The following is a 12,679-nucleotide window of genomic DNA, read 5'->3' as shown; positions in this document are numbered from 1 at the left end:
AGCAAAAAGAGAAAAGCTATTTCTTATTCTTCCATCTTTAAAAAGAAAAAAATAATCTAAAAGAAAGCTCCTATCTTCAAAATTATGTTCAAATTTGCGAACATTATTTCAAACTTTGACTGAAACCTGTATTAAGCCTCGTTATTCAGTGAGGCAAAAACATTTAGCATACTCTGAATTAGGAGCAAGTAGCACATTACAATTCAGAATGTGTACGTAGATTCAGAGAATCACATCAGAAAGTACCCCTGTTTTACAGGTGGAGAAACTTGGCTACTGAGAGATTTCTTCTTCCAAGTTAATGGAATAAATTGGAAGCCAGAGGAGAAATAGAGGTTAGAAAATCAAGGTTTTCCTACTTCATATTCATTATTCTGTTTAGACCATGCTGGTTGCTGTCTCAATAGCTGCAATTCTGCCTAGACTATGGAGATGGACAAAACTTCGCCTGAGGTATCTTAACAGCTATATGGTGTGGTTTTGGCAGCAGCTCACTGGTGTTATTGTCACAGTTAATGTGTTACTAAAAGAAAAGCAAGATATTGCTGTTGTGTGACCAGCTATGTCTTTCCTTTAAACAATAAAACAGTTTATTTAATTTGCTTAAATGATCACAGGCTGCAAATCACATGAGAAGAGTGGCAAACAGTAGAGTTTAGTTGTATAAACATTTCATAAAGCGGCAAAAAAATGGTGGTTAACTGACTGTGTGATGATGCATAATTTTACTATTTTTTATGAGTGATTTATGATTTCTTGGTGATTAGTATGTATTAGTAATACATGCTCTCAGTGGAAGAGGTTGATGTATTATAATGATGTTCCAGATAGGGAAGAGACAGGAAAGATAGAAGCTGCAGAAGTTAAATAATTGTGAGATGCAGTGACAATATTAAAGGATGGGCTGATAACATGTACAATTCCACTAGTCCCCTACAGTGGCTATGGTGGGCAAAACTCTTGTTTGTTTTTTAACACATCTTATGGCAAAATAAATATTTCTAGTACCAAGTGACAGATGTTATTATAAAGAAAGCAGGTAAGACACTTTTCTTTTGACCAAAACCAGTAATTTCTGTTAATTGACCCATATTACTGATGTATTTAGCAGAGTACAGATCCCTGACAGTAGGTTTAATTTGAAGTGTCTTTCTCTCATACACACATATGTCAGATTAGAGAGAAACTTCTCTGTCTTCTCTAACACAGTTGGATGCTTCTGGCTTGTGAGATGCTGAAACCATGGAGACTTCAGTTGTCTTACTCTCTGGCTTAAAGCAGCTCTATCCAGTAAAGTATTATGGAGATGGTGATTCTGTCTTGTTGACCTTCCTGCTGAATCATCGTGATCAGATGTTCAGCAGAGTCGCAACACTCAGTTGAGCAGTAGAGCTACTCTTTGCTTGGTGCAGCATCAAAGAGCCACAGTCATCAAGAACAGAGACCAAAGGCTGCAGTAAGCTTGCAGTTTAAGGACTGGACTGGATTGCTCTAGGGTAATGATTCTTGTTAGGGAGCTAATCCTGCATGAGAAGTCTAAAGTCTCTTTTTAGACTATGTGGTTGTCTTCTGCTGACTATTAACGTATCTTTTCTTGCCATTTGATGTAATGTTATTAAGAAAACTGTCCCTGTGTAGTACAATAGGATTGTTTTGGAATATTAAATGGCTGTTATTGCCTGTTCCCCAGTGTACTGCAATGAAAAGCAAGTGCTGTGTTACTGGAATTTTAAGTTGTGAAATAGTCTACAATTTTTTTCAAATAAATTTTTCATAAACTACCATGTACTCCCATTTTCATTTTTCCTCTCACGTTATGTGTTAAAAAAAACCCAAACAAACAAACCCCCCCAAAAAAACCCCACCAAAAAACTTGAGTGTGGGGTATTAGCTGCAGATTTAGTCAGATTGCTTTGACTCTATTCAAGGGCTGAGCTTACATATTGGAAGCTTTTCTTGGTGGCATTTTAGCACCTTAAGGCTACTTGTATTAATGCAATAACTCAAGATTCCTGGGAAAAAATTTTTTTTGACAAACATCTATTCTGAGGCTTTTGTTGTATTGATGCATAGTTGCCAGTCATTCTGTAAAATTGTTGTGAAGGCCGATTATGTATGTTTAGTCTTGTCTTACTTGACAGCAAGCAAATTTGTGGCCTTGATTAAAAGACTATAGAACTTTAGAACTTTAACATAAAAAAGGAGGAGAAAAAAAAAAAAAAGGCACGGAAGTGGTCCACAAATCCAAGAATTGCTAGCTTTGAAGAAAGTTATTTTGTTTATGGATGAATTTTAGAATATAAAACCTTGCATGTCTTTATTGTACTATATTCCCTGCATGTTTGGTTTTGGGAGGGTTTTTTGAGTTTGTTTTTTTTTAAAGTGGAATTCAAATGCTTATGTTGATTTAGAAGGTACATGGAGCTATGTGAATTTGTAAAATTTGATAGCCTTAGTGCCTCTGCTTGGAACTCTCTGCTTGGATAGTGTTAAAAAAGCACGAGCTGGAGATATGTATACATAAGAACTGGTATTAATAATTACCTCTGCCTCAGAAGCTGGTCGTACATCAACATTTCTTCCTTTTATTCTAGAACAGCTATGCTCTGTGCTGTGTGATTGCTGCCTTCACATCTCTGGGTTGCTTGCCCATGATTCACTATTAGTGATTTTATGTTGGCTTATTTGGGCATTGTTCGTAATGTAAGTTGTTTTATAAACAGTGTTTTATTATTATTACTATACACTAATGTTTCTATCAATCACAAAATAAATTCTTCAGCACGGGTAGATCATCTATGTAACTCAGCTACCAGAGCTCAAAAATTGTTTGTATTTCCAAATAATACTCTACTTCTACTAAAGGGTGGAAAAAAGCTTTTTTAATGGCAAGTTTTATAAGAGAACTGGTCTCTGCACAGCACTGCAGGTGTTAGAATGATTATTTCATTGCACACAGGCTGACCTGAAAAATTTCAGAAACTTCTGTATTAATTAAGTATGAAATCTATTTCATTGTGAAGTAGTGAAACCATAACTTAATTAGAAAGAATTACAGTGCTCTGGAGCTGAATGGGAATGGCACTTCCTTTGATCTTTGAGCATCTTGTCAACCACAATGACTAGTACCAGATGTTTCATAAAACAATACAAGAAACATATGCTTTTTTATAAATATTTCTTCCTTCTGAATAATCAGATCTAATAGCCTGGTTAAATATCCTTCTGTTAGGTTGAAAACCAAAATTAACCATTGTTGAAATCTGTTGCTTGCAACAGAATTTCCTCTTACCTGCCTCATCCTCACAGCAGCAGTTTGTTGTTGAAGTTACAGTCAATTTTGTTTCTTCTTAGGAATACTTGTAGCAATACCCTTACTGCCTGCAGACAGGACCAGCTAGTACAAATCTGTGTTTAACCAGAAACTGGGACTGATTTTTTTTTTCTTTTTCTAATGATTAACTTAAATCCTTTAATTAGCTTTACTGATCTTACTGCTTTTAGGAACTCCAAGAGTATTCTGCTAGTGACCACCAGATGGAGTTTCTAAAACAACTTTGATAACGTAATACCAAAATTACCTTTTAAAGGTTTTTGAGATTAATGAAGAAACAGTTGTGGAAATTCTACCAGCTGGAAGGTAAATTTTAGCTTAAATTTGCAAATGTTGTTGCTAAAATTAGGCTTTTCAATTACCATTTTGTAATTGGTAATTGTCCTGGGTTTGCATGGCACAGTTTTGGTAGCCAGGGGCTACAGGGGTGGTTTGTGTGAGCAGCTGCCAGAAGCTTCCCCCATGTCCAGCAGAGCCAGTGCCAGCGGCTCCAAGACGGACCCACCGCTGGGCAGGGCCGAGCCCATCAGCAGCGGTGGCAGCACCTCTGGGATAACGGACTGAAGGAGGGGAAAAACCTGTGCAACTGCAGCCGGGGAGAGGAGTGAGGGTAAGTGAGAGAAACAAGTGCAGAGCCCAGGTCAGTGACGCAGGAGGGGCAGGAGGTGCTCCAGGCCCGGAGCAGAGGTTCCCCCCAGCCCGAAGTGCAGCCCCTGAAGAAATTGGGAGTGAGGTTAAGCCTGGGAAGAAGGGAGGGTTGGGGGGTGGGAAGGTGTTTTAAGATTTTGTTTTTCTTTCTCATTATCCTACTTTGATTTGATCGGTAATAAATGAAACTAATTTCCCCAAGTTGGGTCTGTTTTGCCTGTGACAGCAATTGCTGAGTGATCTCTCCCTGTCCTTATCTCGACCCATGAGTGTTTTGTTCTATTTTCACTCTCCTGTCCAACTGAGGAGGGTGATAGAGCAGCTTTGGTGGGCACCTGGCATCCTGCCACAGTCAACCCACCACGGTAATACATAGAACTTCCTATCAATATTAGTGAGATTTATGATAAAACCACTTTAATTTAGGAGATTGTCTGTTTTTCAAGGTTAACTTTATCAAGGGTTGAGCACTTTCTTAACATTTTCATAGCAGAATTATTCCTACTGTTGGCTGTATACTTGCAGGTACAGTTCCTGCAAGATGTCTCTAATTGTAAATCTGTTTCTTTTCTTATTGGTCCTCTCTCCAGATCTCTGAATTCGGAGTGTTTATGTTGATGCTTATTTGTCTTTCTGTATAATGCATCATCAATTACTTTTAATCTAGACAAAATGGTTTCTCTTTCTGGTTATAAATTTTTGTTTTAAAGAACTTTTGGTAGGAAGTTGGTTTTTTAATATATTTGTATATTTGACTTACAAATACTCTGATAAGAATCTGGTGTTTAAAGAACATTTTACTGTCATGGTTTGTAATAATATGACAGTTGTCTGCTGTAGACTGAATAATTTTGACCATTTTTGTGTGTGTGATTAAAAGTGCCAGTTCTTTAGAGGGAAGGAACACAGGGAAATCACATGGACTTCCAAGGTAAGGAGTTGGTGGGAAGAAAGTGGAATGACAAGGTAGAGAATAAATCCTCTTCTCTCTTGATGGAAAAAGAATGTATTTAGCCAAGTCAAAGTGTTTTGATATATAATGGAAAGGTACAGGAAACACAACAGGGGAAACATTTCACACTTCAAATTTGTTGCCATGGCAGTCTGGACAGCTGGTTTTGTATGTTTAGATTGCTTTCACTTGGAAAAAGTATTGCATGAGATAGTTAAGAAATACACAAGGTTTCGCTTACTAAGAAGCTGCAAGAATTAATCTTACAGCATATGTTTCAGATTCATCAGTGCACTGAGCACTTTACAGCTGCAGAAACTCAGGCAGAAGTCAGTACTTCTCAACTAACTCACTCAGCTAACAGTGGATCTGAGAGCAGCGCTTGGCCAGGTTCTGCTTTTGGTTTCTGTGCTGCTGCAGTAAAGCTCCTGAGAAGGTCTCCAGCCTCAGCACTGTCTTACTTTAATTTTTAATGTACAATGATAAATGGGTTTCCAGCTGTGTATGTGTCCATAGAACAAAAACAATTTAATTGAATCTTAGGTTTTTCTAAACAAAGTGTTACTTCCCTTTGAGTTTTCTGATAGCGGTGTCCTATTTTCTTGGCAGCCTTGGGGGGCTATTTTGCTACAATATGATAGTTATAATATGGCAGTTCTGCGACTGCTCCAAAATATGGTTGTCTTCAGTGAAATCTCTTTAATAGAAAAGGGTAGATTCCGATGCCTGGTTTTCGTTGGCCTGGTTTGTACTAGTGTAAACCTATTGACAGGGTTGTACCCGATCAACTCTTTTTACTTGCATTTATGTAGAAGTTCACCCTTTGCAAACCTGTAGACTTGTTAACTTCCTGTTTATTAACCAGGGTTTTACTAATACAGATTAGAAACAGTCTGTCTCTGTATGATGGTTATATCTTAAACCTCTGAGGAATGAAGCATCAGAAAATCACTGTTTAGAGATGCTGCCTCTCCAGTTAGAGTAACAGAAAATACTCTTTAAACCATTGTATGGAAGTAAGGGCATCTTGTCAGATACTAGGCTTCCACGAAATGGTGTAATACTGCAACTTCCATTTTCATAGTTGCCATTTTATTTCTCCCTGAGAGTTAACACTCAGAAGTGCCTTGGACTGTTTTTTTCTTTAAGGAATTCACCAATAACCATTTTAGAGTTTGCTTTTACTTGCTGTCTTCCTACACTTTACAGAAAATTTAAAGGGAACAAATTAATCATTGTGAAAGTATAGTCAGGAAAATATTTTTATGTATGTGGGGTAAACTAACTGATCCATAGTGAGTGATCTTTTGGTTATATGTAGTGGTTACTGCAACAAATGTAGTGTGAGGTACATTATATTCTTAAAGCTAAATTTTCTTTGGGATATCAAAGGTATGAGTTGCCATATTATGTTGTTCTGGGAACCAAGGGAATTTCTGCAGGGAGCTGATTTCCGAGATCTCATTTGTGGCAGCACAATGGAGAGGAAGTGACAAGGACAGGGTGACATATGCATTAATCACCAGCTTTGTAGTTCTGTGGTGTGATGTTACTGTATCCTATTGCAGGAATCTTTATGGTGGAAAAAAGTTGAGGGGATGTGCCTTTTTGCTTTCATTCCCAGCTAACTTCATGCTGATGAATAATGCGATTTTAATGATGTCAGGATTATGGCCTGGAAAATCTGATAACTTACATGTCTGATTTGACATCCAAATCATGCAATTTGTCATGTTTTGATTCAGTGAAGCAACACAGGTTTAACCTTGTCTAGAACAGGTTTTTATCAAGAAGGCCCCCCCCAAAAAATCACACATCTTAGTGACCAGATACACTTTAATGCTTTTTATTGAGAATGTTTTATGAGTCAATAGATCCTTTGTGAAGCTTTGCAGAAAGTCCATTTCTATAGTATTTTGACATAACATTGGAGACCACATCTCTTCATTTTAGTTGAACTAGAAATGTTCTAGTGGTTGACCACTTTCATTAATTGAAATTGTCTTCAGAGACCAACTCAATTTGATTCTCAAATGGAAGCTTTTGAAACTAGTATCTCTACTAGGTCAGTCAGCAAGGACCTGGCTTGAGCTAGCTATGTTTATAAGCAGAAACAGAGCGCAACATTTTTGTTAGTTCACTGATTTGACTTAACTGGTGGTTAAGCAAGAGGGCTATATGCCATAGATCAACTCAATTTTGTGAGAAAATAACACTGTTAATAATGGCACTTCACTAGTGCTCACTTTCTAGTATACAGTATATACAGACAGAAACATACAGTACACCTTACTGTTTAGAGGTTTACATTTAAATGATACACTTCAAGAAATAATTTAATAAATTCTTTGTAAATTCTTTTTACATCAGTAGGCTGATTTTTGTGTTGTATATACACAGCATTTTATTCATATTTATTTAAATGTGAAATAGATAAGTCCCTATTTACAGTCATCAGAAACCTTCAGGTATTTGAAATGTAAAGGCCTCATTCTTGAGAACTTTGTATATTAAAGATTTGTCCATTAAAGTTTTTCCATATTTATGATACCATGTATCTCCTTAAGTGTTTTACAGCATATGCTCATCTACTGTTCTTTATATAAATATTGCAAAGTTCTCGCTTTCTGGGATACTGCTTTTTAAGAGATACCATGTGAAGGTGCTGCAATAAAGAATTTTAAGAGGATAGCAGTCAGACAGCTCCATGGCACCATTTCTTTGAGGTAACTAATATATCAAATTAACTCTTAAAAAAGGCATCAGTCTTGTTCATTAAATTATGGAAGTTGGTTGTCTATATGATTGCCATCACAGTATATTATCAAGGATAGACACAAACATACTTAACTCTGCTGCAATGAAAAATATTAGGAAAAATTAGGATAAATTATATAAAAACTTGTTCTTTCTCCATCTCTTAAATAGCAGTTTCCATTTTACTACATAAATCCATTTGTAATGTCAAGTCATTGTATAAGGTTTGGGTCATTGTAAAGGAGTCAGTCTAATGAAGTAAATGTGAGTGGTGAATGGTACCAAGTATACAAGACCAAGCATGGATGGAAATAGAGGAGCAAAATGAAAATTAAATGAACAGTGTAGAGAAGTGAGAAAGAGGAGAGAAAAGGAAAAAGAGAAATTTGAGCCATGATCTGAAACCAGGAATTTAACACGGAGAGAAAGGAACAGAAATAAATGCAACAGTCCTGTTACAGACAAAGTAAGATGTCTTAGGAGAAGGGGGAAATAGAAGTAAGGAAGCAACATGGAACTTAAAATTGCATTTAATGCTGCCTGTTCAGCCACAACGTTCTGGCAGTGTCCCAGTTGTGGAAGCCTTTATTCACACCAGATAAGCCAGTTCCTCCCTGCTGGAATTTTTCCTGCATAATGGGACAGAATTTCTTTAACAGATTTTACATGAGAGATTTAATGTGGTGCATTGGGAAACCTCATTTTCCTCAGATGGGAAGAGGAGGAGCCTATCTGCTTGACAGAAAGATTTATTTCTTAAGTGTGGAAGTTAGCTTGACTGCTCAAGACGTGTAGAAATTCATAGAAAACCTCTCAAGCAGAAAACAGCCAACCAAAGCAGTCAGTATCATGTCAGCACAGAGGCACTATAAATTAGTGTGTGAGTCGGACACGATGATAACGAAAGGCTTAATTCCTTAACATGGTTTTCATCAGCGGGCTGAAACTATTAAGTAAATTGATGCGGTTGTGCTGGATAGTTTGTGTGGCGAAAATGCCATAGAAGTAGAGAAAGATTAATGGAGAGTCTTCTACCAGGATGTTGATAACTTAGGGATGCTTGTATATGAAGAAGATAAGCAAAGATTGCTATAAGAAATTACTTGAATAATGTTGAAGAGAAAGGGAAAAAGATCTGAAAAGGATGTTCCTCACCTGCTTCCCACTCAGAACTTGTCTGTATGTCTGTGCTGACAAATTGGGACCAATTAGCATTATGAGACTGTTCTATAAGCAATGCAAAAGGTTCAACCCTGGTTTTGTTACATGTTTTTTCTATACCAGAGGCCTGAAAAGCCACTTTTTTTTTAATAAAATCATGTGGAATTTGAGTTGTAACAGATTAAGCAATGAAATGATTCTGCTGTGTTGCAGGATGAGTGACAAAGATCTGTCTTGCTGCCCCAAAACCAGTGGGAGAATATCAGTTTAACTTCTACCCCCCTCTGTCATTAATAATACAACAGCAGCATAGGAACAGGTACTTCTTGGATCAATGTTTCATAGTTTGCTGTTGTGGGTAACTGTTAATTTGCTTCCTGCAGCATCTTTGTGTTTCTTGTGTATTTCACATACTCAGTAAAAATCAGCAATCTGGATTGGATATTTTTCATCCCCACTGTGAAATACGGAAACTGTACTTTCACTGTATATTCAAGAATCACATTGGGAGGCACTCCATTTCTGAGAGGTCAGCAAAAAGCTGATGCTGACTGGAATTCCTGTATATTACTCCCATTTTAAAATTTTGTATGCATTGAGGGATTCTGTATGGTTTCCAAACCTCCAGTGATGCCCTAGATTAAAGAGATTTTTATTTATTTGTTGCAAACATATCCCTTGAAAATACAAAATGTTAATCATAAACATATTTATTTTTAAGATAATTACTTGTTACATGAACATATGTGGACCATAACACTTAGCCAGACATAAATTTTGATTTAACTTTGTAAACCACTGTGTCCTTCATTTTAATATGCGGAACAAACATCTCTCAGTTCCCTTAGAATTAGTTAATAAATATTTCTGAGTTCTTGAAATGTTTTAGGATGCAAATAAAGCAGTGGAAAAATAAAACACGTTTTTGTTAATTGTTATATCTAGGAAAAAAAAATCAATTTACCATAAATGTTAAAACTTAGGTTAGTTTGTATGAGAAAATTTCTGAAAATGGTAAATTAGGCTTCTTTTAGAGGGGATTCCGTGATGGAAAAAAATTAAATAATTTATAATTAACATTTACTATTTGGACATGTGTAATTGGATAATATGATCTTTAGTAAAGATCATCTATATCATCTTAATTGAAAAATGCTATTTACTTCATCAAGGATAGCACTATTACTTCTTTGTACAGAAAATAAGGTAAGACCTTTTTCTATACAAGATACAAGGTGCTGTGTCTTCAGTCAAGACTTCAATAAACTGCTTAGTGACTTCTTCAGACAGAAATACTAGAGCCATGAAGACAGACTTTATGCTTTGTAACCACTTCAGTGCACTGAAAGTATTAGATGTCACAGGTATCACAGCACATAGGCCAGAGTCTCACAAGATTTCAGCAAACAATTAACTATTTGAAAATTAAGACTGTTTCATTTAACTGTAATGGAAAGCTCCTTCTAGCCTCTTGGTTGGGACTCCCATTGAGTGCCAGCAGCAATATCACAGTCCCAGTACTGGTACATGAAGTACTGCAGTAACAGAGCACCAAAGGTTTTTTTCATACCTACGTCATAACTTGCTGTACTACTGTGCGTTCATGAGAACACCCCTGATTCCCGCAGTGTATCTTTTTAAGCAAACGTCGTAATTTGTTGGGAAAGTTTTTGTTAATGTATCTGTAGAGCAGAGGCATTACAAAGCTGCTTGAGAAAGCCAAGGATTTTGATAAAATCTTGCTAAAATGTAATATTCGACTGTAATTTTCATCTGCAATTCTTCCTTGTGCATTAGTAAATGTGCTTACCAAGAGAATCACATAATAGGGTGTCCATAACGTGAACTGGGTACAGACTGTGGCTATCAAAAGCCTGTGCACCGATGGATCTAATCGTCCAGTGTCTTGATCCAGTGGTGTGGCCTCTTTGCGTATTCGTAAGATTAATGTAAGTGCATAAAGTACAGCAACAGCTGGTACAACATACCCGATAAAGACCATAATGGCATCTGCTGCTTCTTTGTTCTGCATCTTGGAACATTCAATTATTTTAGTGGATACGTGATTGCAGACGTAGAACAGGAGAGATGAAAAACTTGTAAGCATGGCACCACCCCATATGAATCCACAAACATGTTTGGTGTTGTACACACTTGACATGTAAGTTCTAGGTAGAGCACGTTCAATGTAGTAGTCCAGACTGAGTAACGTAGTGGAGTACATGGTAACTAAAGATGAGACATTGAATAAAATAAGCAAGGTAATATAAACTTCATTGTTAGAATTCCAGATGGCCCATTTTGTATTGGCAAGACCTAGAAGGTACATTGGTGCCAGAGCGTTGATGATGAGACCAGCAATGGCAATGTTGACAAAATAAACATCTGGCATAGTCATAGTAGCTTTGTTATAGAGATTAACTAGGACCAGCAAGCCATTGTAACAAAGGCCAATTGGGAAACATATAATGAGGTAGAGTAGGGAGAAGATGGAAAGCACAAGGTGGAAGTCATGGCAGAGATGCTGGTCTTCTCTGTTCTCAGTACTGTTGTTCAAGGTTTCACAGCTCCACATAGTGATTTTAGCTTTTGTATCTTTCCTGCTGGTTACCAGCTTTTCTGTAGAGAGACAAATAATGGAAGTATTGTTGAAATATTATATTGTAAGTGAAATGCAATGTAGTATGAAGAGAACATTTTAAAGACAGATTAAACACTTCACAACTGATAAATTTAGTCAGTGACTGAAATGCCTTTTGATCTTGTTAAGTCTAGAAGAAAGTCATCTGTTATTCACAATTTCATGAGACTAGTAAATGTTCTGAAGTTCTAATTTAAATGAAATTAGTGGCAAATGAGTTAATATCAGGGCACTTAACAGAAGTAAAGTCTACATCTTTAAAATAAGTACCAATGTAATATACATGAAAATTAGTACAATGGTTCTTAAAATTACCTTTTATATAGCTAATAATATGTAAAGGCAGTTGCTGAAAAATTCAAGGATATAAGCTGAAGCACAAATCTTAGCAGTAAGATGGAGACTAGAGGTCTCCAAGGTGTTAAATAAGCTTTCTCTGAAAAGATAGTTTCTTAGGAGGCACATCCAAGGCAGCATCATAGATGTATACTGGATCACTGATAAAATTGAGAAAGACTAGAAGGAACTGGAAAATTAGGTGAAGGTGGTTTGGGTTTTTTTTCAATAGGGTCAGTTTGTATTCGGACTTCCAAACTATAACCCACTTAGTTCTGAAAAAACAATGGACCTCTGTAGTCTAGGGAACCTAATATCAGGGCAGCCTGACTTTCCAAAAGGCAAGAATTGGCTATCATTTCCTCTCAAAATAGCTTGAATTCTTTAAAAAGTATGCTAGTATCAGCAGTCGTTGTCCAGCTATCTTTGCTTTATCATCAGTAGAGATAACATTTAACTGAAATCAGTGAACTTCAAAGCAATCATGAAAAGGCTCTTTCCAAAATGCAGAAATAAGAAATAATCTCTAAAGTACAACTTCCAAACATCCACAGCCTTAAAATCATGGCTATTGTTCCTGCCAGCCCATTTCTGGGACAGTGTAGAATTTATGTAGCAGGTGATTTCCCATATCACGTGTACTCTGTCAGATACTCAGCGCTGTTTTGTGTGCTTCCCATTTAGCACATATAGGAAAGTACAAGTACACGTACCTGCATTCTTTCCAGAGAGAGAACAAGATTTAATCAAATCCACAATAAACATTGTGCAATTAAAATGAATGTTACTAGACGACATGCTATACTCCATGAACCATATGGCTAAATTATACAGTATGGGTTTTGTAAGC

General features: G+C 36.7%; 1 protein-coding gene and 1 long non-coding RNA gene across 5 annotated transcripts in view; one reads left to right on the top strand and one right to left on the bottom strand.

Annotated features, from left to right (window-relative positions):
- The window catches only part of LOC113485509, an 85,306-nt gene that overhangs the window by 36,169 nt on the left and 36,458 nt on the right, over positions 1-12,679 (top strand). The gene's annotated exons all lie outside the window — the stretch shown is intronic.
- Positions 9,547-12,679, bottom strand: part of GPR146 (G protein-coupled receptor 146) — a 51,849-nt gene continuing 48,716 nt past the window's right edge. For all 4 annotated transcript variants that reach the window (XM_026858678.1, XM_026858679.1, XM_026858680.1 and 1 more), the window contains one exon: positions 9,547-11,471. In XM_026858678.1, coding sequence (XP_026714479.1) covers positions 10,423-11,427 — 1,005 coding nt within the window. In that variant the 5' untranslated portion in view covers positions 11,428-11,471 and the 3' untranslated portion in view covers positions 9,547-10,422. The remainder of the gene's footprint in view (positions 11,472-12,679) is intronic.

Source organism: Athene cunicularia (genome assembly GCF_003259725.1).
Source record: "Athene cunicularia isolate RWA chromosome 14 unlocalized genomic scaffold, athCun1 chr14_part1, whole genome shotgun sequence".
Taxonomy (NCBI): Eukaryota; Metazoa; Chordata; class Aves; order Strigiformes; family Strigidae; genus Athene; species Athene cunicularia.
The sequence above is the reverse complement of the archived record's forward strand: the minus strand, read 5'-3'. Positions and strand labels throughout refer to the sequence as shown.